At 49.0% G+C, this 25081-nt stretch overlaps 7 protein-coding genes across 7 annotated transcripts; 4 read left to right on the top strand and 3 right to left on the bottom strand.

Annotated features, from left to right (window-relative positions):
* Nucleotides 1-1460: 1460 nt before the first annotated feature.
* MCYG_06489 (mitochondrial inheritance component mdm12) lies at nt 1461-3619 on the top strand (the record flags this gene model as incomplete). Its single annotated transcript, XM_002844479.1, has 3 exons — nt 1461-1515; nt 1636-1701; nt 2220-3619. The coding sequence occupies 3 exons, from the start codon at nt 1461-1463 to the stop codon at nt 3617-3619; spliced, it is 1521 nt and encodes a 506-aa protein (XP_002844525.1).
* A 210-nt stretch (nt 3620-3829) lies between these two features.
* On the bottom strand, nt 3830-4707 carry MCYG_06488 (receptor-associated protein; the record flags this gene model as incomplete). Its single annotated transcript, XM_002844478.1, has 4 exons — nt 3830-4215; nt 4305-4402; nt 4453-4587; nt 4651-4707. 4 exons carry the CDS (start codon nt 4669-4671, stop codon nt 3831-3833), a joined length of 639 nt encoding a protein of 212 aa, XP_002844524.1.
* A 1715-nt stretch (nt 4708-6422) lies between these two features.
* On the top strand, nt 6423-8766 carry MCYG_06487 (zinc finger protein SFP1; the record flags this gene model as incomplete). Its single annotated transcript, XM_002844477.1, has 4 exons — nt 6423-7117; nt 7173-8394; nt 8452-8545; nt 8669-8766. 4 exons carry the CDS (start codon nt 6423-6425, stop codon nt 8764-8766), a joined length of 2109 nt encoding a protein of 702 aa, XP_002844523.1.
* A 1574-nt stretch (nt 8767-10340) lies between these two features.
* On the bottom strand, nt 10341-12124 carry MCYG_06486 (transcription initiation factor TFIIA large subunit; the record flags this gene model as incomplete). The annotated part of the gene is made up of 4 exons (XM_002844476.1): nt 10341-10383; nt 10440-11524; nt 11874-11975; nt 12107-12124. The coding sequence occupies 4 exons, from the start codon at nt 12122-12124 to the stop codon at nt 10341-10343; spliced, it is 1248 nt and encodes a 415-aa protein (XP_002844522.1).
* Nucleotides 12125-13156: 1032 nt separating this feature from the next.
* MCYG_06485 (WD-repeat containing protein slp1) lies at nt 13157-15058 on the bottom strand (the record flags this gene model as incomplete). Its single annotated transcript, XM_002844475.1, has 1 exon — nt 13157-15058. The coding sequence occupies one exon, from the start codon at nt 15056-15058 to the stop codon at nt 13157-13159; it is 1902 nt and encodes a 633-aa protein (XP_002844521.1).
* Nucleotides 15059-15678: 620 nt separating this feature from the next.
* On the top strand, nt 15679-18060 carry MCYG_06484 (kelch repeat protein; the record flags this gene model as incomplete). The annotated part of the gene is made up of 4 exons (XM_002844474.1): nt 15679-16066; nt 16122-16184; nt 16261-16698; nt 16724-18060. 4 exons carry the CDS (start codon nt 15679-15681, stop codon nt 18058-18060), a joined length of 2226 nt encoding a protein of 741 aa, XP_002844520.1.
* Nucleotides 18061-18474: 414 nt separating this feature from the next.
* On the top strand, nt 18475-20919 carry MCYG_06483 (tRNA-dihydrouridine synthase 3; the record flags this gene model as incomplete). The annotated part of the gene is made up of 3 exons (XM_002844473.1): nt 18475-18655; nt 18800-20744; nt 20832-20919. The coding sequence occupies 3 exons, from the start codon at nt 18475-18477 to the stop codon at nt 20917-20919; spliced, it is 2214 nt and encodes a 737-aa protein (XP_002844519.1).
* Nucleotides 20920-25081: the final 4162 nt, after the last annotated feature.

The raw sequence follows: 25081 nt of genomic DNA, 5'->3' as shown, positions 1-25081 counted from the left end.
ACCTCATATGTAACTTGTTTGAAGTCCCATGGGAAGACAATGAATTACATGCGAAATCAATAAAGAACACGTGGATTCAAGGAAACTCACCAGTATGATAAGGGTAGGGCATGGTCATCTTAGGCCACGGGCATCGAGAGAGGCTGGCGTCATGGTGTTACGATCATCCCGGAGAAATCCTTTTCGATGCAGGGCAATGCAGAATATGCGAGCTGTTGGCCCTTGTGATCTTTCGTTGGTCTGTATAGGAGTTGCGGCGCAAAGGGGGAAAAGTGAGTCAATTAGAAGTACCAGGTACCAGTGACGCAAGGGTAGTTACAAGACGTGGATCGTCTTCTGCATTCCGAGGCTGGTCTGATACCGTAACCAACGCTAGAGGGCCGCGCAAGGTTGGGGGTTAAAGCCGTTGTTGTGGTCTGCTCACGTAGCTTCCGCAGTCCTTGTTCTGCAGGTTATACCCGGGGTATGAAATAGCCGTGCGGCGTATCAGTTAGTTATCGTCGCACTGAAACCCGCCTATTTTCCCTACCATTAGTGTGGCACATTTACTTTTGTGTACATATGACTCTGGGTACACTTATAGATGGGGGCGATATTTTTCGTGTAAGGGGTTAGTGCAGGGTCATAGACTATAGAGTCTAGGCATAGTGAGCGCTGTAATGGCGACTGCGTGTGTTCTTTTCGCTTGGTAGTTCGGAAATAAAAGACATGGATGCATTATCACCAACATAATGAACATGTCATGTGACTCGAGGTGCAGCTTGATCATCTTGGGTCGGCCGGTAGAAGTATGTATACATAGACAAGAAAGGAAAAGTCGTTCCGTAAGCGTCATCTATACAGCAACGGATGAACCGCCGCTGCTCAGCTGGCCAATATGCGGGGTGGCAAGTGCAGAATGACATCGTGGAGCCCTGTGGTAGGCAGTGAAATGAGAAACATGGCCCAACATGTAGTGATCTCCAGAGAAAGGGCTGGTATCGATTGCGAGGGACATCTCGGTCCCGGCGTCGGAGTTGGCCTCTCTTTTGGCCGGTAAATGCATGTACATACGTCCCCGAGGGTAACAAGTATCTTCATCTCCACGCTACCACTGTAGTTCATGTAGGTCTCTCTCAGGTCCGATGCACAATTGAGACCCATTTACTATCATCTCGATGTACGGGCAAAAGGCAAGGTTACCCCAACCCCACGCTAATAGATTGAGAGGGATCGCCACGCTAGTCCGTGCGTATACGCATATCCTTAGCTTCATCCCAGGATATAAACCCTTCTGCATGCATATGTGGTAATGTGACTGATGATGGGAACGACAGAAGTACCACAAGTCTCATCATCGGAAGACATGTGTCAAAAAGCATGCATCAAACAGCAGACGGATACATAGATGCAGCCTGGGAAGCCTCCACTTGGGGCGCCGTGTAGTTTTCATCGCCCGCTTCCAGGCAGATGCAGACGAAATGCCCCCTGCCCTCTCCTTCCGCAATATGTATATATACAATCACTTCCAACCAGGTATGACATAAGGCTGATCGGGCAGCCATCAATATCTCATAACCCTGATCTGCAGGGAACAAGGTACTTGTTAGATGCACATGGCCTGTAGCTCTAGCAGTGAGGTTCTTGGGTATGTAGCAAGGACAGTCCAATGGAAGGGTTCGGCCGGGGCTCAGCTCTCAGATGGCGGGAAGTCCAACAATAGTATGTCAGCCAGGGATGTCTTTATACTCCATGCTATAGCGATACTGGTTGGTAGTGTGGTGATGTAGGTGATATGTAACCCATATCTCCGTTCTGCCATCGATACCCTGATCGATCGTGGCAGGGAGATTATGTCCGTAAGATCCTTGATGGAAATCCCCGGATGGGCCTTTATCTGCATAGCAATATCAAACAATCCAGGGATTTTGGACTGTTGGAACCATGGAAAATGTAAAAAAAGGGACCAGAGGACTTTTCCCAAGTGTATGTCCACCGTAAGCGACCTCCCTGCGCAGGCGTTAGTTATTGGTCTGGAATAGGTTCTTTAATGTCTAATTATATCAATGATAGATACGCCCGAAGCAGTTGGCTGGCCATCCTAGCCATGCATCTCAGCACTATCTTGGGCTGACTGTTCTATTCTCCCCCTTTGTTGTTCGTCTTGTGTTTCTATCTTGATCCTTTTTTTGGAAAATTAAGTATGAAAATACATATCACGTGACAATACCGCTTTCCAGCCTTTCAACTTTCTGATATCAAAACGAGAAGAAACTTGAAGATTGCCGCCATTCAGCCAGTTCCACATGTGATGTCCATAGATATCAACTGGGAGGCCGCCACCTCTGGTCCTGATGGCGAGAAACTTGCTGAACGAATCCGTTCCTTCATCCACGACAAGTTCCAGCAAATAGCGCTTCCGCGATTCATTCGCTCAGTGGAGGTAAACTCGTTTGACTTCGGCACTGTTTCGCCAGAGCTTCAGGTTAGGGATATATGCGATCCATTTAATGACTTTTACGAAGAAGATGAAGATGGTGAAGACTTATCGGAGAGTTCTGTCAGCGATGAGCCTGCTCCTTCGAGCCAGGGTTTGAGCCAGTCGACTCCGAATGGTGATGCGGGCAGCAGCAACAGTAGCAGCAATGGTGACGGCGGTGGGAATACCAACAGTCGAGTTGGGTACTTCCAGAGAAGATATCCGTCCGGGGAATATGCAGGCGATTTCCCACAGCCACTGATGTCCCCTATCAACCTTGGGGAGTCATTTAACCCCTATCTCTTCCCTCGAGCGGGAACTCCAGGGATCCCAGGAGGGACGTCCAACCTCGGATACTATAATATGCCGCGTGGGGGGCTATCTGGAACCCAGACGCCTCTGGCATCCGTGGCGTCAGTGGCACGGGGCGGTCCGCTATCACTAGCAGAGGGATGGCCGCCTCCTGCACGGCAAAGGGAGCGGGCGCGCAGCTCAGACGCAGATGTAGACTCCCCCCAGTCTAGGTCTCGCCCGTCAACGTCCAGTACGCGTCAGCGCACTTCTACTGATGGCGGTACGCCTCATGACTCAGCAGAGATACCGGAATCCGAATCCGTAATTACAGGCCACCTCGATAGCGCACTGCCTACACGGCGCATGAGAGAGCAGAAACCAGATGATTTCCAGGTTCTGTGCCGTCTGCAGTATTCCGGGAACATGAGGTTATCGATTACGGCTCAGATACTGCTTGATTATCCAATGCCTAGTTTTGTCGGGCTGCCGCTGAAGCTTAATATTACTGGATTCACGTTCGACGGGGTTGCTGTTGTAGCTTACATTCGGAAGAGGATACATGTATGCTTCCTCTCTCCGGAGGATGCGGATACTTTACTTGGAGCGGACGATAAGATGGCTTCTACTGAAGGCTATCATGATCACCATAACCACCATCACTCTGGGAATACGAATACGACTGGCTCACGACGTTCAAACGACAGCCTGCTACGAGAAATACGGGTGGAAAGTGAGATTGGACGCAAGGAGAGCGGGAAGCAAGTGTTGAAGAACGTGGGCAAAGTAGAGAAGTTTGTTCTCGAGCAGGTTCGTCGAATATTTGAAGAGGAGTTTGTGTACCCGAGCTTCTGGACATTCCTCGTTTGAGAACAGGCTTAGCTTAGGAACTATGTAATATAAATGCGTAGATAATGAGAAATGAATCACAGGCGTCATCATTATTCTGGCCAAAGAGTACATTTTTTTGGGCAAGGTGGTCAGACATGTCAAACTTTCAGGTGTGCAGCGCAATGCAGACATCACTGAATAAGGTGGCATGAGTTGGATAGTCATCAGTACGGATGGTTTGGAGTCTCGTTCATCGGTCCTTCTTTGGGGTATTATCCTTGTTTTGAGCTGAGATCTCATCCCCAAGCTTGGTGTACTCTCTGGACAAGCCTTCGCTCTGCTTCTTCAAAGCTTCAATATCATTCTCACGGTCCTTGAGCTCCTTCTTCAACCTTCCAATCTCTCCAATATCGCCAGCAGCAGCCAACTTGGCTGAGTCCTTGCCACCTGCCCTCTTGTCGCCTTCGTACATCTTCACCTTGTCTTCGAGACGAAGAATTTCAAGGATCATGGTATACGTGCGGTTCAGGATGAGGGAAAGGAAGAGGGTGAAACCGCAGAGGTACATGTTGCGTTGAGAGTAGAATTTGCGAGCCTGGACTTCCATACGTTCGGTTCCAATGGCATGTCTGTGACTTGGTAAAAGATGCAAATAAGCGTGATAATTAGTTAGATGTTCTTGATCTAATGGACGGCAGCAACAAGGTGGGGCTCGTGGACATACCCGGCGTTAGCGGAGTCAAAGCCAGTGAGCTCGATCTGTACACGGTAGACACGGTTCACGCTATCGATAAACAGGATAAGAATGAAGATGAAAGTTATCTGTAGCTGGTTAGTGTTGTACATACCAGGCGTTGGTTTTGTAGACATACCTTCATTCCATACTGGAGCTTGGCGACGATGGGACTTTCTGATATGAAAGTGAAGAGCTTCCGCTTGACGGTAAATGGCAACGGGACAATAAGACCAACAAAGATTGCCATCTCCGTCACCAGGAGGACGAAAACCTGGTGCAATTGTCAGCAGAGCCATCTCCCATTTGGATTGTCGAGCTGGTTGTAAATACATACGAGGGTGAAGTAGAGCGTCATGATTGCTTCTGCCTGGCGGGGAACGGGTAAGGAGTAGTTGAAAGTCGACAGTAAATAGGTATACTCAAAGGTATCGCAGTATCAAACGAGACTACGGCTATCGTGACTTGCAAGATTAAAAACTCGCTGAGATAAAGCAAAGGAGAAGAAAAAAAACGAAGCACAACTTCGTGTCTTTTTATATTCTTCGTCGCTTTTTCTTGTTCGGCTTTTTTCAAAGTTGGCAAAAAACAAAAAAAAAGAAACAAAAAACAAACGAACGTCATATCATGTGACCTTTATCATGTGATTACGGATAAACTAAACCCCGAAGCCCTAAAAGACTTCCAGAAGCGGACAGGAAACCCTCACGATGCCGAAAGAGGAGAAGACGACGACGTCGACGGTTTTTGCTGGAGATGCAAGTATAAGCGATGCGTAAGATGTGATAAGAAGGAGGAGGAGTGGGAGGAGAGGGAGGGGAGAGGTAGATGGGCGTTGGTGTTGCACTGTCGCCACTATACTATTGGATCAGGGCATGACGTACCAGGGAAGGGGAGTTATGCATGCAGGTTAAATGCCTCGGGAAGGGGGGAAAAAGTACTTATGTAGTTGATGGGTTCAAAAATATAAAAAAGGAAGAGGCCCAGGCCAGAAGAAGATGAGGGATAAGGTGTGACAAGAGAAAGATCAAGGAGTGCTTGGATCCATGGAACCAGATCTGTTGTTCCTCTTTAGTCCCCGTCCAAGGCAAATGGGTTCGGTACGAAGGGCGTTTGGCTCACTTAGTTTAGATTAGTTTAGTTAGCACCCATCCGTGACATCGTAACGATGTGCTGGGCGTCGCATGGCAAGCCAGAGACAGGGGTGAACAGGCCGTTCGGAGGTGGATGAAACGGCCGTTTGACATAGTTGTAGCTTGTGCCTGACCGTGGATAGCCCGCTCAAATCCAACGTCCTTGCTGTTGATGTTCGACTGTCGAGGTCGAACAGATACGGTACCGGCCCAGGCTGTATGTGGTATGCATGAGATGTATATTGAGTATGCAGTTTGCTCTCCCTGTCGAGGCCAACCGTGGACGTCGATTGAGTGGATGACTGACAACGGGAGCCCGCATGTCAATCCACCTGTAGAACTCGTTATCTCATAGACTCATCCGTTTCATCCTGCGTCTTCATTCTTGTCCTTGTGCTCGTCTTTGTCGCCTTCTTGATAGCGCCTTAGCGACCTGGCGGATTATCAGATTCATATATGCAAGGCAGGATATGATATATCAACCACCCGCTGCTCTCTCGCCCTGCCGCATCTCCTCCCATCTCGTCTACCTCTTCTTTTATTCGCCCTCTGGATCGTTAGTTTGGAGTTAGTTTCGTGTTTAAATATACAAGTAATAACAAGTCCGGCGGATATACCACTTCTGGCTCCACCGAGAGACTTACTTCCAACGTCCGTCTTGTTCTCACGACTTCGTCTCTCTCTCTTCTTCTCCTCCTCCCTCTTCTACTTCCTGTGTCTTTTCTGCTTCTTCCACCCGAGAGCTCCTTTGCACGGCGCTGTCAAGACAAAAACTTCTGCTTCGTTCGTCTCTTTGGTCGCGGGCAACTTTTTTTTTTGTCATCTTCTCGCCGTTTTTGGTGACTCCAGCCTGTCGTTTTGACCCTGACCTCTCTCTTCTTCCCTCTTGACATCGGAGACAACTCACCGGCAACGTCTTACACTCCTACATCTACGTCTTACAACTTCGACCAAGTCTACAGCGTGAGCGTTCTTGATGCTCGACTCGTCCGAGACTCCTCCTCCTCTTCACTTCTCACCGCCATCCAGCGAGCAAGATCGCACCTCAACCCGCGAGTCCACTCCGATTGGCACCCCCCTAGGCCTCATCTCCAGCAATCCTCGCAGGCCAGACCTGCTGCACAACCACCACCTAGGGAACCGCAAGGCGGCTGCTTCGTCTCCCTTCTCGCCCTCTGCTGCTCACATCCCCGTGTTCGACGAGGACGAGGACGAGGACGACTCGATATTCCCGCTGTTCCCGTCGTCGCCGCCGGACCAGCATCACCACCACAACCACGGCCACCGTCGCCATCATCGCTACAACAGCAGTCAGCATAGCGTCAGCATGGACGGCCGCGCCATCCCCATCGATCTGTCTGCGAGACAGACGTCCAAGTCGCCACCGGGACAGCAGGCCTCGAACCTGACCTCGGCTCTCCAGAAAGCTGCCACCGGCCCTGCCGATACCATGTCCTCGAACTGGAACGGTGTGGCGTCGAACAACTTCATGTCTAATGCGGCGCGCAAGGAGTCCTTCAGCGCAACCATGGCGCAGTACTCGAACGGAAGCAAGCCCATCACCATGGTGGGTTCGAACAGAGACAAGCCCCGGCGTGAGAGCCTTGCCGGCAGTCTTGTCGGTGGTATGAGCTGGGGAGGTGTGTCTGTTGGTAGCTGGATCAGAGATGAGTGCGTATTGCTCTGATATTCATTACTCCTTGTTATCATATACTAACAGTAATAGTATAATCATGACGGGAACTTCGCCGTTCACGCTACAGTCCCCGTCATACCACTCTTCATCCTATCTACCGAAGCTGGAAGCCAACTTTATGCGCGACTTCTCATGCTGTGGCATCACTCTGCCATCTCTACACGACCTACTGCAGCATTATGAGGAAGCTCATGCCCAGAGATCCCCGCAGCCGCCACCACGACCTGCGCAGGCAAACCAGAATACTTCGTCAGACAACAGGACCGGAATAGGTGCCTCCCCCCATCCAGCGCAACAGAACCAGCAGCAGTCGAATATGGGCACCGCTCCCGGGCGAGCCACTTCGTCTCAGCCAGGAACTCCTCGGCCGCACCATCGGTTACCACAGCAGCCACAGCAGCCCATGATGCAGACCACCGCCGGATTTGGCCAGCCGCAATCCAACGATATACCGGATATCGATAGCGTAGACGACATGGATATGGAGATGGACGACCCACTGAGTGACGGTGGCTTCCAGCAGCAGTCTCACCAGCAGTCTCTCGCCCAGGCTCGTTTTGCTCAGGAGAATGGTGGGAGCCGGGTAACGCCACTCAACATGGGGATGCTCCAGGGCCAACAACGCTTCCGTAGCTCAGCACCTGGAACTCCCGTTTCGTCCGGTAGACCACTTCATAACAACCCAACCGTATCATCCGTTAATACGCCAACCCTCATGCCACACCCAGTTCAGCAGCAGCAGCAGCAGCAGCAACAGCAACAACAGCAGCAACAACAGCAGCAGCAGCAGCAGCAAGCCTCTCAGTATAGGAGCACACCAGAGTCCTCTGCTCCTGGTACGCCTGCTGAACTTGACGATTCTATAGTTGGCGGATTCGGTGACATGTCTATGCAAGGTGCCGCCACACCAGTAGGCTCTGGCACCGGTCAACAACAGTTTGGCAATTTCGGTGGCAATGGAATGCTCGACCTCTGTATTGATGAACCCGCAAAGCGACTCTTTAGGCCAAACACTGGCTTTGGAAACGGCAAACCTGCGCAGCAGCAAACGCCTCCTTTCAGACTGGGCAACTCGCACTATGGAGCAAATAGCGAGATCGCCCAGCATATTAGGGAACAACAGAAACTCGCCGGTGTTCCAGATATCACTCTAGCAATGAAGCCAGACGATGAACCAAAGCCGTTCAGATGTCCTGTAATAGGCTGCGAGAAGGCATATAAGAACCAGAACGGTCTCAAGTATCACAAATCAGTAAGCTGTCTCTTCCTACCTTTCTCCGTAATCGTTCACTGACGTTCTATTCACTAGCACGGCCACAACAACCAACAACTCCACGATAATGCAGACGGTACATTCTCTATTGTCGACCCGGAAACATGTGCTCCTTACCCTGGTACACTAGGTATGGAGAAAGAAAAGCCCTACCGGTGTGAAGTCTGCGGGAAACGATATAAGAACCTTAACGGTCTGAAATATCATCGCGCACACTCGCCGCCATGTAACCCAGAATTCTCATTTGCTGCAGCGGGCCGTGTATTTAACACCGGCGGCGGTGTCATGCATGGAGATAATGTCAACATCGCGGGAGCTGGGCTCACAGGTATCGGAGAGGAAGGTTTGTAAAGATGAAGAAATATTACCACTCATACCAGGCAACGCCTAAGCTAGAACGCATTTCAACGAATAAATCCATAAATGGATGGAGGGAAATCGAGAACAGGAGAATCTGGAGTCCAAAAAATATACGGGAAGGGATATCAGTTTTTTTCGAAAACAGGCCTCGGGAAAAGCCTTGTCGAGTTTTTTGTTTGATTTTTTTTTATCTCGTCTTTCTTCTCTTTCCGTCTTTCTTATTCTTGTTTCATTCTCCTTTTCCTCTTTGGATTTCTTTTTTATATTTCCTTGTTTGGTTTTCTTTTGCGGTCGCTTGGATATTATTTCCTCTACCCTCTTGTTTGATTTACACTCTGGCTGTTGGCACTGATCGGACCGATTGCTACCAACAGCCTCTTATTTTTTTTTTTGTTTGCTGTACATAACACTCTGTGTGATGCCTCTCTTTGCCCCCTCTCCGCCTGTTTGATTTATGTGCCCTGAACGATTCGGACGGCCTCTACTCATCCATGTCTACCCCCTTCCCCCTTTCCTACCAGCACGGCATCTTTATTCATTTTCTCATTCTCCCTTCTCATTCCTGCATATACTTCTTTTTTCAATATTGCCTTTGTTAATTCTCGACTCTTTTGGGGGCATGTCATAAACTCTGGATCCGGATGCTTCCTATACTATTCATATACCATACAAATACCCATAGCGAAGCCTACCAGGTCAGCCGGTTCATACCATCCTCTCAATCCTGTTTTGTTTTTTTTTAACTTCTTACTCTCTAGGCTTTGCATCATTGTTTAATTCAACTGCTGGATTACATTGCTTTTCTTAACTTTTTTGATTCAACTACTCCTTTTTCTTTTCTGTTTACAAATGGAGAGACAAGGTGAATGTGAAGGAAAGGGCATGGAAAGTCATCATCATCTATCGGGGGTCATGAGGGTGGTTTTTGCTAATTTTTGTGTGTCTTGGTCATTGTCCCCTTTTCTCTTCTCCAAAATAGATCTCTACGTGTGACTCGTCTGCATGCCTCTCATTGTCTATCTCTCTCTCCCTCTGTGTACGTGCTCGATTACTCTTTCATGGGCTGTTATTATACTTGGCCTGCTCGTCCAATCTATAGTTAAGCATAGCTGTTATAATTCTTCGCTCCTTATTTTCTCAGTAGTAACCCTTTGACACTCGTTTTCTCGAGGCATTTCCATCCTTTGTTCGAGTTAGGCGTCATTTCTGTACATGCGATGTCATATAAATAAATGCAAAAGGCACATTTGGCTTCTTCTACTTTGACTCTTATGCGATTCATATTTGATGCGTCAATTATCTACTCCGACTTCATAACGAAGTATACATCTCAAGGTCATGGTATCGTATTTCTTTTTTATCAATTTATGGGTACAGGGTTTGTAAAGGCTGAGCCTCTGAATGGGCAAAAGTGCGGTTCAAGGGATAACATCCCCTTTCCAAGCGCCTCGCGGCGAGTGAAAGGTAAAAGACAAGAGGTTTATGGATACAGTGCAGGGATAACAGGTGTGTTTCTCACTACATAGTAGCGGAAGTGTGTCGCTCCAATCCATTCCTCGGGTAGGCTAGTACCATTCGAACTCGCCTGTCCCTTTGTGGAATACATATCTGTTCAAGGCGGTTAGAGGGTAGGCATATACCGAGAAGGAGTGGCAAACACTTACTCTCTGCCGTCGGAAGTTAATATGCCATCTTTCAGGACACACTTCCATTTACTTTTGACCCGTTGGACCTTATCGTATGTGCAAAGCATGACCTGTCCCACTGCATCATCTTCACCCTGTTCGTCATCGAGCAGGTCGTCAGGGTCATCCAGGTCAGAGTTGATGGCGTCTTCATCCTCGTCCTTTTTGACTCCAAAGTCGTCTGGCCCGTCAAACTGAGGGTGTGTTGGCGGAGCACTAGACGAGGGAACAGAAGAGGATCCTTCTACCTGGCTAGATAGGGTGGCTAGATCGTTAAATTCAACTTTCTTGCGCTTAGTTCCATTCGCATTTGGATAGCGCTCATGTAGAGGGGCCAGGAGACCGCCGCCTTCGAGCTGGAGGTTTCGAGACTCGACAAACTCCCGAAGACGACGGTCATTTTCCGCCCCGTTCTTGGCCGCTGCTTCTCTCCGTCGCTGGACTTCGGCCTTCCAATCTGACAGGTCATCGCCTGCTCCATCAGTCTGGGCGTTCTGGATCCCTGTTTGAGGTAGTCTTGTGGCTTGATTCTGGGCCTGACCCTGTACCTGGCCCTGGCCCTGGGTCTGGTGCTGTGGTGGTCTAAAGTCCTGAGGCTTTGTATTGCCCATTGGTTGCGAGTTGTATCGTGGTTGTCCTCCAGGAAGGGATAGAGCCGTCTGGGAGTGTGATTGTAGATGCTGGACCTGGTTAGCTGCGGCGTTGCCAAACTTCTGATGCAACGCATTGGCGGCTCGCTGCTGGGCTAGACTGGTACCGGCCGGGGGCCCTGGAGGTGAAGGGGAGAAGCCTGTCTCGGATTTGATAAAGACATCTCCGGATGAATGGTCGTTAGGGGACTGGAGGCCAGCATGCTGGGGTTGGTGAGTCTGCTGCTGCTGCTGCTGCTGCGGATGGTGTTGGGGCTGGGAGTTTAGTCGAGAATCATTTGAGGGAATGGTGGCAGATGGTGGAGGGAGGGGAGCTGCCTGCTGTGTCGCTTGTGGCTGCGATGCAGGCGGCTGTGGTGCCGGATCCCAGGGGAAATGAGCAACCCCGAGAGACGACAGCTTCGACTGCCAGCCCTACACATCAGTTAGCATAAGATCGATCCTCAACATGTCAAATCTCTTCCTCGTCTTCCCCTTTTCTCTGCTTCTAAAACGACATCTAGATATATGATGACTAAGCACCATTAGTCATCTAAGATAAAGCGGCAAGGCACGGGCTAAAAGCGGCGGCGAAAAGAGCCGAAGAAGGCAAAAAGGCGGAGAAAAACCCTTTAAAAACAGCGCGACCTCCCGCCTTCGCCTCGCCTCGCCTTATGACGCCAGCATGGGACAAGCAGGAAGTTGGCCTGCCGCCAACGGGGATATCATGGACAACCAACCATCAAGAGTTGACATGAACGAGAGAGAGAGAGAGAATACCGACCTTCCTCAGTTCCTCAAGCGCATGCTGGTCGACGCCGCTCTCCTCAAAGTCGATCTGTGAAGAGTCGCATACCTCCTGGATGACTCGGTCAAACACCATGCCCTAGATCGACAGAACACACATGAGCAGCAGTTCACACGCGATGCTCCTTGCACTTATTCCGCCCGTTTCACTGACTGACTGACCGGCCAGCCGGCCGGCCCGACAGACCAGAGAAGACAACGGTTACTCACCACAAGCTGGTTCGACATCTTGCGAGAAACTCTCTGGGGCGGTGTATGTAGGCAACAAGGATAATAAGGAGAAGGTTACTGTCTGGCGTCTAAGGTGTTGCGCTACCTGCTAGGGAGGCAAGGTAAGGCGAGCGCACCGCCTGGAGAGCAAAGATGTAGAGACGTAGAAGTGAGCGGCCTTGGCTCTTTCGTCGCTCGCTCCGTTCACCGTCAGAAGCAGTGTTCCTTGTAACGAGCCGCCACGCCAAAACGCCTCCGACTCGCCGATAACCAGCGCTTATCCGGCCTCTGTAGTAAGCTGACTGTATACTGGTTGGTATGATAACGGCTTGCACTCTTTATTCTGTATTTCTAGGCCGGCGTCGGCGTTTTCACCTCGTTCTCGCGCTCTTGGGCGGTTGTTGGTAAAAGAGAGAAAATCAATTTATAGCAGAAAATCTATCAGCGTCAAGCCTGCTTAGTCAGCCTGACTTCACCTCGCGCTTCTGCATGTTGTTTAACGGCCTGGACGAACAGGTGGGTTTACCTGGGAGATGCCATGGATGGAGCCCTGGGATACAGCGAGTACAGCTGGCCGTCTCGTGGCTCAGTTTGGTGTGGAACATTCCCGGTCACTCTGGGGCACTTACATAGTAATGATTCAGAATAAGGGGTTGATAACATATTCAGCAGACATAGTATGTCCTTTGAATGTTTCAAGATGGGTATCACGCAGTTGCAGTGTTGGTTATATCTGGATCATGGCTTTGTGGCTAAAACCATCGAGGTATATATATACATGGACTACATAGGTTGAGAAGCTCTTGTTGAAAGACATGGCCATGGACACTAATACTCAATGCATGCTATTTATTAGACTAAAAACTTCACTTCAACGGTAATACACAACGCCAACAAACCCAAAAACACAGTAATAATCAGAAAATGCAATGCTGAGAGCACACGATATGCAAACAATTGAAACGCCGGAGAGGGTATCGCCCATAAAAATTGAACCGACGCCATTTAATACCGTGAGTAAGTTGGTTAGTAGCGGAACAGACTTATCGTCTATCGAATGGTCATTTGCTTTGCCATCTTGCTCCCCTTGCTGGAGAGGCCTCCTTCCCTGGAGCTGGAAGCAGCAGTGCCTGGCTTACGCTCGAAGATCTTCCAGAACTTCAAGCTCTCGTCAGCAGCAGCGGTAGCCAGCATCTGGCCGTCCGGGCTGAGGCAGCTGTGGAGGACACGGGTCTCATGAGCAGGGATCTCGACGTTGCGGACAAGAGATGGGTAGCTCCAGATGCTGAGGGAGTTGTCTGGGAAGCCACTGGAGCTGACAAGCTCGCGGTAATGGTTGCTCCATCTGAGACTGGTCACCTGGGAGCCAGTGTCGATGCTGTTCGTGCGAGCACCCGTAGTGGTGTTCCAGAAGTGGATGTGGCGGTCGTAAGAGCCACCGCCGGTAGCAAGGAGGTTCAATTGCCATGGGCACCAGCTGAGAGCCTTGACAGCAGCACGGTGGTTGGTCTTTGTAAACTTTGGAGCAGATAGAGAGCGAGAGTCCCAGATGGAGACCAGGTTGTCGTTTCCACCTGTAGCCAGCTGGGCACCATCAGATCGCCATTCGAGACCGCAGACTTCGGAGGTATGAGAGACGAGCTCGGCAGTCTTGTGTTGAGCGATGCGGACGTCGTGGTTGAAGACAAGTCCGCTTCGAGCACCAGTAGAGAGAGTATGCTTGTTCCAGCCCATAACGCCAACGCGCGTCTCATGGCCAAACATGCTTCGGAGCTTGGTACCTTCCTCGACGTCCCAGATCTGGACTTCACCAGTTCCGAGGCCGACACCAACGTATGCGCCATCGCCACTCCATTTGACACTGCTCACGTATGTGTCTGCTGGAGTTTCAAGGAGACTGTTTACACCGCCAGACTCTGCGGACCAGACGTATACGTTGCGTTCCAAGCCGATGGCCACCTGGTTACCGGAGCTCCAGTCTAGCAGGTTAAGGTAATAGTCATCCACTAATCCAGGGGCATCTAGGACGCGATCCGGGGCAGTCTGAACTCTTCGTCGGAACTGTGCTGTCTGAGCAGTAGAAGGCTTGAGCGGACGGTTGTACTGCGAACGAAGATCGATAGGCTTGGAAGATTCAGGGGCAGCAGGTTTGAACTCAAGAATACGAGTGTTCAGGGAAACACCGCAGGCATCGGCGAGGGAAGACTTGTATGCAATAGCGTCTGGGTCTGGACGCGAGTAGCTGCTGCTTGTGCTTTCATTGTCGTTGATGCCAAGTTCCCCGAAGGCTTCAGCCAAGTCATCATCACGGCTGTGGCCATTGATATCAAAGGCGCTGGCTGCGTTAGCCAGAACGGCAGACCCTTCACTACTGCTAGATTTGTGTCTCTGGGTGGCTCCGTCTGACTTTGCACTGCCAGCAGTGACCAAACCCTCGCTGGTGCTTCTGTTGGGAATGAATCTGTCTGCAACGGTGTGGGGGAGACGGATGGTAGTCTTGCTAGTCTTAGATCTGGTTCTGGTTGTAGCCGACTCCTTCTTTGATGCTCGCTTCTTGGTAGGTGTCTGGGATTGGGCTGGTCCAGTTCCGGTAAGTGTCCAGTCTGACACAGCAGGCTCAAGGTGGCGAGGCTCCTGTCTCACGCGGGCAATATTGGACTTTGGAGAGTCACGGTAGTTCCCCTTGGAGACCGGTCGAGTCTTGGTCACTGACTTGGCGAAATGAGCTGTAAGGTTGCCGTTGCCGTAGACGGACTGGGAGCTTGATCTAACAGCACCACTGGTCTGACGTGGTGGAGTGAAGGGGGATGCATCATCCTTGGATAAGTTGCCTGAAAAACTAGCGTTTCTGGCACGGGGTGAAGGAGTGAGGGGCATGCGGCCGCCAGCGGTCTTTGTAGAGAACAGGCCATGATGGCTCTTGATAGGGGTGCAAACAGTGGGAGTAGACATTGCGTGTAGATATAAAATGCTATACAGCTGGGAGAAAATGGAGTAGGTAAAGGGAGTACGTTTTCAGATAGAGCTGATCTATATAGGTTGATGCAAGGGTAACTCTGCTCGGGTAATGCAAGTACGGATAGCAATGAGATGCAGAGTAAAGAGAATAAGTCGTCGACAAGACTTTAGGAGGAGGAAGAGGTGAGAAAGAGAGTGATGGAGGTGATGATGGAAGAAGAAGAAGAAGTTGAAGTTGAAGCCGTCTTCGAGAGATGTTTTATTTACATATTTCCGTTTCCAGAGCAACAGACGCCAAGATAAACTAGCCTCTTTAAGACTGGCGCTAACCAAAGTTTTTCCGAGCCGCGTGGTGGGGGTATGCCAAGCTTTTTACCGCCGCGCTTAGGTAATCGCGCTTTTTTTTTCTATTTTTTGCCTCCAACATCTATTTTTTTCGTATGATATCATCTTTTTCCGCCCTTTTTTTGGTGAAGAAGCCCAAGTTATTTCTTTTGAAACACTTTAACACTCGTTTGCTGTTGCTTCCAATTCTCTGGTATACGCTCACTTATTGGATACTTTGCATGCAATTTCTCCCAAGTAATTGCTATACCGTCTAATATTTATCCGGCATGTCGTTCTCCATGACCCCAGACGGGATTGGGTCTCGCCCACCAGCCCACCTCCAGTTAAACGGCAACGCTGCTGGTCGGTCTAATAACACAACTCCGGGATTGAATAGGCCCTCCAACTCACACACTCCGGCCCAGCACCTCAACGGTACCTCAACGCCGACCTACCTAATGCCCACCAGCCCGCCCAAGAGTCGCCGCGGAAGCAGTGACGGTAGCAGCCCTAAACTGGAGACGGCCACTGGCCAAGTGCCCATTTGTCTTGTAAACGCTTCCATAACGTACTGCGGAAATAACGAGATCTATGCGTTTGGGGGGTTCGATCAGGAGACGGACGAAGGTTCGTTTGATCCCATTGGTCTGTCACTTTATAGCTTAAGCACGCCTGGTTTCTAACATCCCTGTCCGCCGACTTCTAGTCTACAACCACGTTTTAAAATTAGATCTCACCACCCTGAGATGGGGGCTGGTTGATAACTTTGGCGACATTCCTGGAGTTCGCATGGGTTAGTTCCGTTTCCTCCGGTTATCCCTATGCCCCCATACAACATGGCTAACAAGGGGGTACTTTTTTCTCTTTAGGACATACTGCATCCCTTTACCAGGGCGACAAGCTGATCATTTTCGGAGGGGAGAATGAGCACCCTGAACATCTCTCTGATGTCATCGTATTTGATATCAAAACATCTACTTGGACGTCACCAGAGGTCCGTGGAATCGCACCCAGGGGAAGGGCTCGACATGCGTCTGTCATCTACGAAGATAAATTGTTCGTGATCGGCGGTGTAACAGGGGAATCGAACCTTATACTGGATGACATCTGTTACCTCGACCTCAAAACATGGACATGGTCGCGGTCATGGAGGTTTGTGGCCCGTTTCGATCATGCTGCGTGGGTTTGGGGTGGCCGGCTCTGGGTGTTTGGTGGACTAGGTGCAGACATGGAACGGTGCACCGACCTGTGGTGGTTGGATCTTAAGGGAACCCCCACGCTTGAGAGAGTACACTCGATAGAACAAGGTAAATTTTTGCCATATCCCTCCAGAGCAGACAAAAGGCAACAGCTTACAGGTTCTAGATCATCCATATTACATTCCACCATCCACTGGGCGGATACCAGGCTACACACCAAACGCTGCAAACACCCAAGTTCGTTCAGCGACTCGGCGCAGGCCAACTGCTCCGGGAGCAATCTCTTCCCTTAAATTCCACTCAGGGCCGTATGTACCGGCTCTACGCTCCGGCACACATTTCCACGTCTATGCATCTGGTATTCTTCTTGACTTCATCTCGCCCTCTGAAACGGTCAAGTCCTGGGAGTGTAACCTATCATCCATGGAGATGGACTCCCTACGGTGGCAGAAGCTAGCAAGCGGACAGGAAATATTCCCTGCTGAGAATCGCTGGCAATACTGCACGGTTGATGAAGCCGGAAGCAAGGCCTGGCTTTTTGGCTCTAGCTCTGGAAACCTGGCAGTCGGCGAAGATAACCGTCTGGATACGATTCTTACTATCGACCTTGAAAAGTATGGCGTACTGGGTAGAGAGGCTACAGAGCAGAATCGTATCCTTGCATCCGAACGACAAAACACGCTATCCAACTTGGGTGCTGGACTTGCTTCGGTTTTTGACCAGCCCCCGGAGTCTGGGTGTGGGTCAGACTTCATTATCACTGCTGACGTGGACGACGCCGAAGATTCATACGTGCATTCCCCAGGAGCTGAAGATACAATGTCCGAATTTCTACCAGACAATGCAGTCACATCTCCTCCTATACACGTACATCGGATCATACTTCATGCTCGCTGGCCTCACTTCCAGCGGCTCTATGCTGCCAAAATGGCCGAATACCACACGAACAAAATGCATATTCCGGAGCCATACCGTGTCGTCAGAGCATTTCTTTACTATCTGTACACGGATAGTATATCTGCTAATTCTGAAGTCGGCCCCAGCGTACTTGAAGTTGCAGGCATGCTAGTAATGGCAAACCTATATGACCTGCCAAAACTTCGCCTCCTCTGCGTGAATCGTCTTAGCCGTGAGCTCGACGTTGACAATGCCGCCATAATATGGGAACGAGCAGGCCGCACTAACGAAGACTGGCTCAAGCGCCGTGCCGCGTCCTTTTGCCTTGCGAACTGGGGCAGAATCGTACGCAGTGAAGGGTTCCGCCTCCTAAGCAAACAGAGTATGATTGATCTCTGCGAGGTGGTGGATTCCGAGGCCCGAATCATGCCTGGCCATGAGGCTGAGCTTCGTGATATTCTAGCTTATGAAAGGTTCGAAACGACAAGCCCCAAGCGGCCGCGAGCGGCCCTTCCTGGAGTGTTAGATGATGATCTTGATATTGATGAGGAAGATGGCATGGAACTGTCTTGAACTATTTATGACTATACTGACATTTGCCGGAGTTTTACTTGGGAAGGTCTCTTTTTTCTTTAACTACGGAATTGTTTTGATACCCTCACAACAGGACTAGGGATGTCAAGGCTTTCTTTCTTTTCATTTGCATGCCACCCGTAGATGGCAGTAAAGTAGATCACTCTATGGTTGCATGCCTCAATGCATAGCTTTCTAGCTACTTATTCATCTACCACAATCTCCTATATATAATTTCTGTTACGCCGTCGGTTCTCGGAATATTTAAGGTTTGGAGAAAAGTTCAGTCCAAAAAAATCTCTTTTTCCCTTCAAACAATCGAACATCTTCAACTTTCAACCCTATACTTCAGCTTCTTAAGTAGCGGGATCACGGCCTGGATCACTGGGCCATCTAGTCTCGTCTACATTAAATATGGCTCCTGACGTGCAAAATCCGGCGCCTTCCAGTGCGTCAGAGCCCACAGAGCCTTCCAAAGTTCGACCACTTGAGAGCGCTGCGGACGAAGCAGGCGACAATATTGAAGGACCACCGTCTAAGAGGGTGAAATTGGATGGAGAAGCACCATCTGCTACTTCTTTGAAACCCAAAGATTGCTCAGAGCGAAGAAGGGGGCTGGCGCCGATAAAAGCAGAGTACCGTTCTCCCCCGCTTCGTCTCAAGCTATTCACCATAACGCGGTGCTAATCAAAATAATATTTTGTAATCGAATATAGATATATTATGACATTCCCGAAAGATGGCTCTGATGCGCTTGTCAATGATAGCGCAGCGCGTGACGATGATGCAGCTGAGGCAGCCGGCTACAACGATCGAGACGGCGACGGCAAACAAGGCAAAAAGCGCCGCGAGAAGCAAAAGGGCAAAAATACCAACCGTCGATTCCAGAGATCGCATGATGAAAAAGGGTTATGTGGGACTATTACTCATAATCCGGAATTCTCGCCGAGACCATGCCAGTATGGCGACAATTGCAAGTTTGAGCACAATCTCCGCAAATACTTAAAAGAGCACAAAAAGGAGGATTTGAAGACATTTGGGGGAATATGTCCCGTTTGGGAGGCATTTGGGGTTTGCTCCGCAGGCTGGAGATGTCGATTTGTCGGGTCTCATATGGCTGAGCGAGAACTGGAGGATGGGCGTAAAGAATTGGTCTTGGTTGAAGATGAAGAGAAGAAAAAGAAAGCAGCCCCGGCTTCCGCTGCCACTTCTTCGATCAATGCTACGGAATTGGGTGTTGTGAATCTGGTTTCAACGGAAAATAAACAGTTGATGACACGGAAGAAATTTCTCACGCCCAAGGCGGATGCATTTAACGACTGGATCACGGTAACTTCCAAGGAACTGGAAGAGCGCTTCCACGGACGAAATTTTGAGGACGACGAGGATACAGAAGGCAAGGACACAAATGGCAAGGCGGAGGGCAATGGTGAAGGCGAGAGCGAGGCCAAGGCAAGCTCCGAAGAAAATAAAGCCCGATATACGGAACCGCCTTTCCTCCCGTCGGAAAAGAGGAGGCTCTATTTCGGGCCAGAGACGCCGGTGTTGGCGCCGCTGACTACTCAGGGGAATCTACCGTTCAGGAGACTATGTGTTGAACTGGGTGCTCAGTTCACGTACTCTGAAATGGCAATGAGCTTGCCATTGATGCAAGGTACCAAAGGAGAATGGGCGTTGATGAAGGCCCATGAGTCTGAGATCCAACCTCCAACGATATCGCCCAAGCAACCTGTCGTTAAGGGGTACGATAATTCTCGTGACCTCAAGTTCGGAGCCCAGATCGCAGGAAACAGGCCCTGGCAGGCATTGAAAGCTACCGAGATACTTACCGCTCTTTGTCCACATCTTCGTGTCGTTGATCTAAACTGTGGCTGTCCCATAGATCTTGTTTATCGCGACGGAGCCGGCTCTGCACTTCTCGAACATCCGTCTAAGCTAGAAAAGATTCTTCGCGGGATGAATTCGGTCTCTGGAGAGGTCCCTATTACTGCCAAAATCCGAATGGGCACAAAGGATAACTATCCTACTGCGCTTAAGCTGGCTGAGCGTCTTGTTATCGGTGGCTACGAGTCTAATGAGCTTGGACAGGGACCCGCGGGGATCGGGGCGCTCACATTACATGGAAGAAGCCGCCAGCAACGATACACCCGTGAGGCCGATTGGGGATATATATCTGAATGCTCAGCCTTGGTGAAAAGGCTTAATGTAAAGAGGGATGAGGTCGTGGACACCGTCCGCGAGCCGGATGAGAGACTCTTGCCATCAGCTGGGAAAGTATACTTCATTGGAAATGGTGACTGCTACTCTCATGCAGATTACAATAATGCCATCACCAACTCTGGCGTAGATAGTGTGATGGTTGCACGAGGCGCCCTGATCAAGCCCTGGATCTTTGAAGAAATTCAAGCAGGGCAGTACCTGGATAAGTCGTCCTCCGAACGACTTGCTTATATTGAGCGTTTCGTTAAGCATGGCCTTGAAGCATGGGGATCTGATGAGCACGGCATCGGAACTACGAGACGGTTCTTGCTGGAGTGGTTGAGCTTTACCTGTCGATATGTTCCAGTTGGAATTCTTGAATATCTCCCACCTAAGATCAATGACCGGCCTCCCGCATGGAGAGGCCGTGATGAGCTAGAGACACTGCTCGCAAGTGACCACTATCTCGACTGGATCAAAATTTCGTAAGTTGCCAAACAGTTTACCGCTATCCTATGTGAAACATGCCTCCTTTGAAACAGTCGTCACTAATGCGTCTTACTTTCCTGCAGTGAAATGTTCCTTGGCCCGGCGGATAAGGACTTCAAATTCACTCCCAAACATAAGTCAAACAGTTACGATGTTGTTGCGGAGGGCTAAAGTGACGGCAGGTCTTTGCTATTCACCCGTTTGCAGGCTGCCAGGGTTTTGTCACTATGCTGGATTCCGCTGGATGATTATAGGTGACTCTTCAGCGGAGTAACTGGATTAAGTAAATAAAGAAATCCCGTCACCGTTGTGGCAAACTAACTTGATAGACATTGAATGATACAGATCCTTTATCACTGCATGATATGCAAGTCACTGACAAACACCATCGTTCCTCTGTAGATTCCGCCTATATAACTCCCTACCGAATCCTAATTTTCTTCTTCTTTCTAATTCTGACAAATAGGTTCTTCTCTTATTTCCCCCATCATACCTTTGGCTTGTTAAGCTTGTGCTTTGCTAGCCATGGGGACGTGGTTGTGTCCCTCAAAGAATATACCGTCAATCTAGACGGATTACTCGTTGCCTGTTACCCTTTGGCTGCCCACCAACTTATTTGGGTATTTCAAGACGAACCTATGAGACACCAGTTACCAAAGTACCAGCTATCTAGGGTACGTTTCTGGTGGCCTGGCGGATGGAAATAGCCTTAGCCAGCTCAGGATATTGTTAGCTTGTCACTTTTCTTTGACTCTACCCCTATATGCAACCATCGGCATTGGCGAGCAATCATTTACCTCAGGATCAAAAAGTTCCCGAGGCCACTGGGACCGTTAAAGATAATTCTTAGAGTATTATCTTTACGATTAAACATGAAGTGGAAAAGAGCTATATTTGTGAGAGAATACTGCCCTTCTATTACTCCGATTTCCCTGAAAATTCCTAAGTAATTTGTTGCTAACTTATTATACTCCTAGAGTCTGAGTTACTACTATAACCGGAAGATAGAAAGCGGACATAGTGTGCAAGCGATGGTATATACTAATGATGATAATTATACCTGCACAGATCAATCCCCAAAATGCGCTCGATTAGATGTTCCTAAAACAACCATGGGGAATATATCAGATATCCCTGTTACAATGAGGCTGCGCAGGAAAATCCGAAGAACCGCAGTCCGCAGCAGCGAGGAGCACACCATATGAGCCTGCACAAGTGGAGACTCCTGCTGATAAGCTGGATGTTCGGAGATTCTATTCAGTCCCTTTTAGAATACAGCCTGGTCTTCTGCAACTGAAAGAAATAAATTATTTATCTAGCCACTGCTCGTTTACCCGTTAACCTCCGGGGTTGGTTAATACACCTCACCGTCTCCGGGTTATTATCAGACTGCTTTCCATGGTCTTAATGCGAATTATATCACCAAACGCAATCCTACAACTCAACACTACCTGCGAAGGGCGGAGATATGTCTTCCAAAGTAGCATGGCAGAGGCAAACTATCACTCTGAATTAGGGGTTTACAATTTTTGATATTACCGGGTACTATCCCTTCACATTATAACTTCTAAAGGCTATAGTATCTAAAGAAGGGCATAAGGTACGTTAAATCCCAGATGCTACCTTGAAATTTGTGCCCTGTCATTCCTCTACTCTCTTACTCAATCTACGGCGATCGCTGACTTGCAAACAGATAATACAAAGCAAACAATATATATATATATATAATCCGGAAGGCATATTCGTTTGTGCCGGGTCAGGTTCTCATGCGCAGACAGAGACTTCACTGTCTTCACGCCGTCTCCCGGAAATTTCTAACCTAATACTACCATCATGTACGTATTTCAACCTTTTCTGCCCTTGGTGATGCGGCGTATACCAGACAGAGTCATTGCCTAATATTTTATAACTGCCGGAGCATCAATATACCGGCTATAACATTCGACTGTTGGCACGTCATGGTTCAACGTGTCCCACCCTCGTCTAGGGCTGAACTGGTGCTGTATATCGCAAAGTTGGCCCTGAAACTTCGCTATATTGTGTGCTGCCTTGCTCTTTTCATTTTTGGCGACTGGGATATGGTTAGCCCGACTACTCTGCAATACCAACGATCATTTTGGCCATGCCTGATTACAAGTATTAACTCTACCAAAGGGGTGGTGTATGAAGACTCTATCTGACAGAATCGATAATGTCTTATTCACACATCGCATCCCTGGCAAAGTCAAGTCTAACTGGAGGAGTACTGCACAGCCCGCACTCCAGACAGACCATAAATACATCCGTTTGGCCGAATTGTTTTACCAAACAGTGATACCCCCTTTGAGTTTCCAGTTCTGTATATTTAGCCTGTTGCCTCCGCTCCGAACGAGCACCCCTTGACCGAATCAAATCTTCTCCATGGATATGGTGCTTCTTATAGAGCATATCACAGTCCAAATAAAGGAATATACCCCTAAGGAGTACCAGAAGACAAGCAAGCAATCATCCCAGATAATGTCTCTTGAGAGACCTAATAAAAAAGTTTTATGATCAACCAGAGAGACATATTCGTTGAATTATTCTTTTGGGGACCTGACTTGGAGCTCTTCAAAATGTAAGGAACTTTCTAGTGTTTTCTCAATTTCCCGTGGTGGAATCTGAAATTCATTTAGAGCGTGCCATTACTGCCACTCTTTGGCAGTGCCACCAATATATGATATTTGCTAGCTATGGACTCGGTTGGAGGCTGGTCGAAATGAGTTCTGATACTACCGCCTAACGGAAATATCCCCTTTACCCAAATGGACCAAAGGCGTGCCATATTGGAGTACGTCACAGAGCTCCTAGATAACCACAAATTCATGTCACCATTCACATCTCTAATATCGCATCGCGTTGAATGCCGTACGGCGCGGTTACCAACATCAAGAGACACCAGATATGTATACCGATACCTTGAGAGGGTTAGGGATCTCAATATCTACACGGTAAACTGGATAGGGACTCCAGCCATCCGAAGTCAACCATCAATAGTCGAAAAGCCCACCTAATGTCTATACCAGTCCCTGATAAATAACCTATGGGTTCCCTAGAGGCAGCACTCTCGGGATCAAGGAAGGAAATACAAGCAGGCTTCAATCAGCTCATCGACAATGATAGTCTGATATTCACGCCATACTGGATATGCTAGAATGGTACCCTCGATATTAGCCTTGTCGCCTTGAAAGCAACTTTGCCATCTCGTATATTATAAGCCATGGAAATGCGGTCGGTAATTATTTTCACTGCTCTGATTCCCGCTGAAAGGCATGGAGTCTATACCAGTTTCATCTCTGCATAGCATTCAGGTATCTTTCTTGGAAATGTCTTGCTTATAGAACCCTTGAACAGAATCTTGACAGGTCTGGCCAAACACGACATGCACAAGAGACGAAGGGCCATTTCTTCGGCATAAAATTCAACCCGTCACCGTCCATGTTTGCTGCAATATTATCCATGGATTAATATACGGCAATATCTCGGCCTGTGGTGTGTGGGAAACACCCCAGGTCAAATATACCAATATGAATGGGTTCGAAAAAGGTTACAGATGCGCAGAATATTCGGAATCTCTAGTTACCATCAGGAACAGACGCGAATTACTGACAAAGTTGAAGGGATCACTCGATGTTACCATGCCATATGGTATTATTACTGCAACCCATAATTATCATCCAAGAGCTATAACAAAGATCCAGACTTGGAAAAGGGTCCTTCACGATGGCAGCTGTGAATCTGCTTTAGCATATCAGATATCGACTACACTGGCAACATAAAGCCTTTGCTTTATTCCTCTCGGAGGTCCCCGGATGCTGCTAGACTAAACTGACTGTTCTTTGCAACCTCTAAGAGCAGGAGATGTCATCAGTCATTTTTCAGGGTAGCAGTGAATAAGCCACCAATGGCTTATATTCATCGCGGAGAATTCTCGAGTATTGAGTACGGATGAGCGATAACACTTTCTATTATAACGGCACGGCCGCCAGAAATCACCACCAGTGGCTATCTACAGTGGAGAGTGGGCATGCATGCGGTGTACAACTTAACAAAGATCAAGCTGTATGCTTTACAATGAAAATTGGTTAAGATACCGACACCAACTTATAGCGGAGAAGATCTGTGGCCTGCTCAGGCTGGGCAACTCGGTACTACCTCGCAGATATAACTTGAACACTCAAATATATTAAATGAGGTATCTTTTTGTGGCCATGAAAGATGTGTGTGCGCACAATAGTGCGGCGGCTCCGTCTTCAAACACCTCGTCAGTGCTGACACCGTCAGCGCCAGACTTCACCTGCTCCGATATTATCCT

The sequence above is a fragment of the Microsporum canis genome, genomic scaffold (genome assembly GCF_000151145.1).
Source record: "Microsporum canis CBS 113480 supercont1.6 genomic scaffold, whole genome shotgun sequence".
Taxonomy (NCBI): Eukaryota; Fungi; Ascomycota; class Eurotiomycetes; order Onygenales; family Arthrodermataceae; genus Microsporum; species Microsporum canis.
The sequence above is the reverse complement of the archived record's forward strand: the minus strand, read 5'-3'. Positions and strand labels throughout refer to the sequence as shown.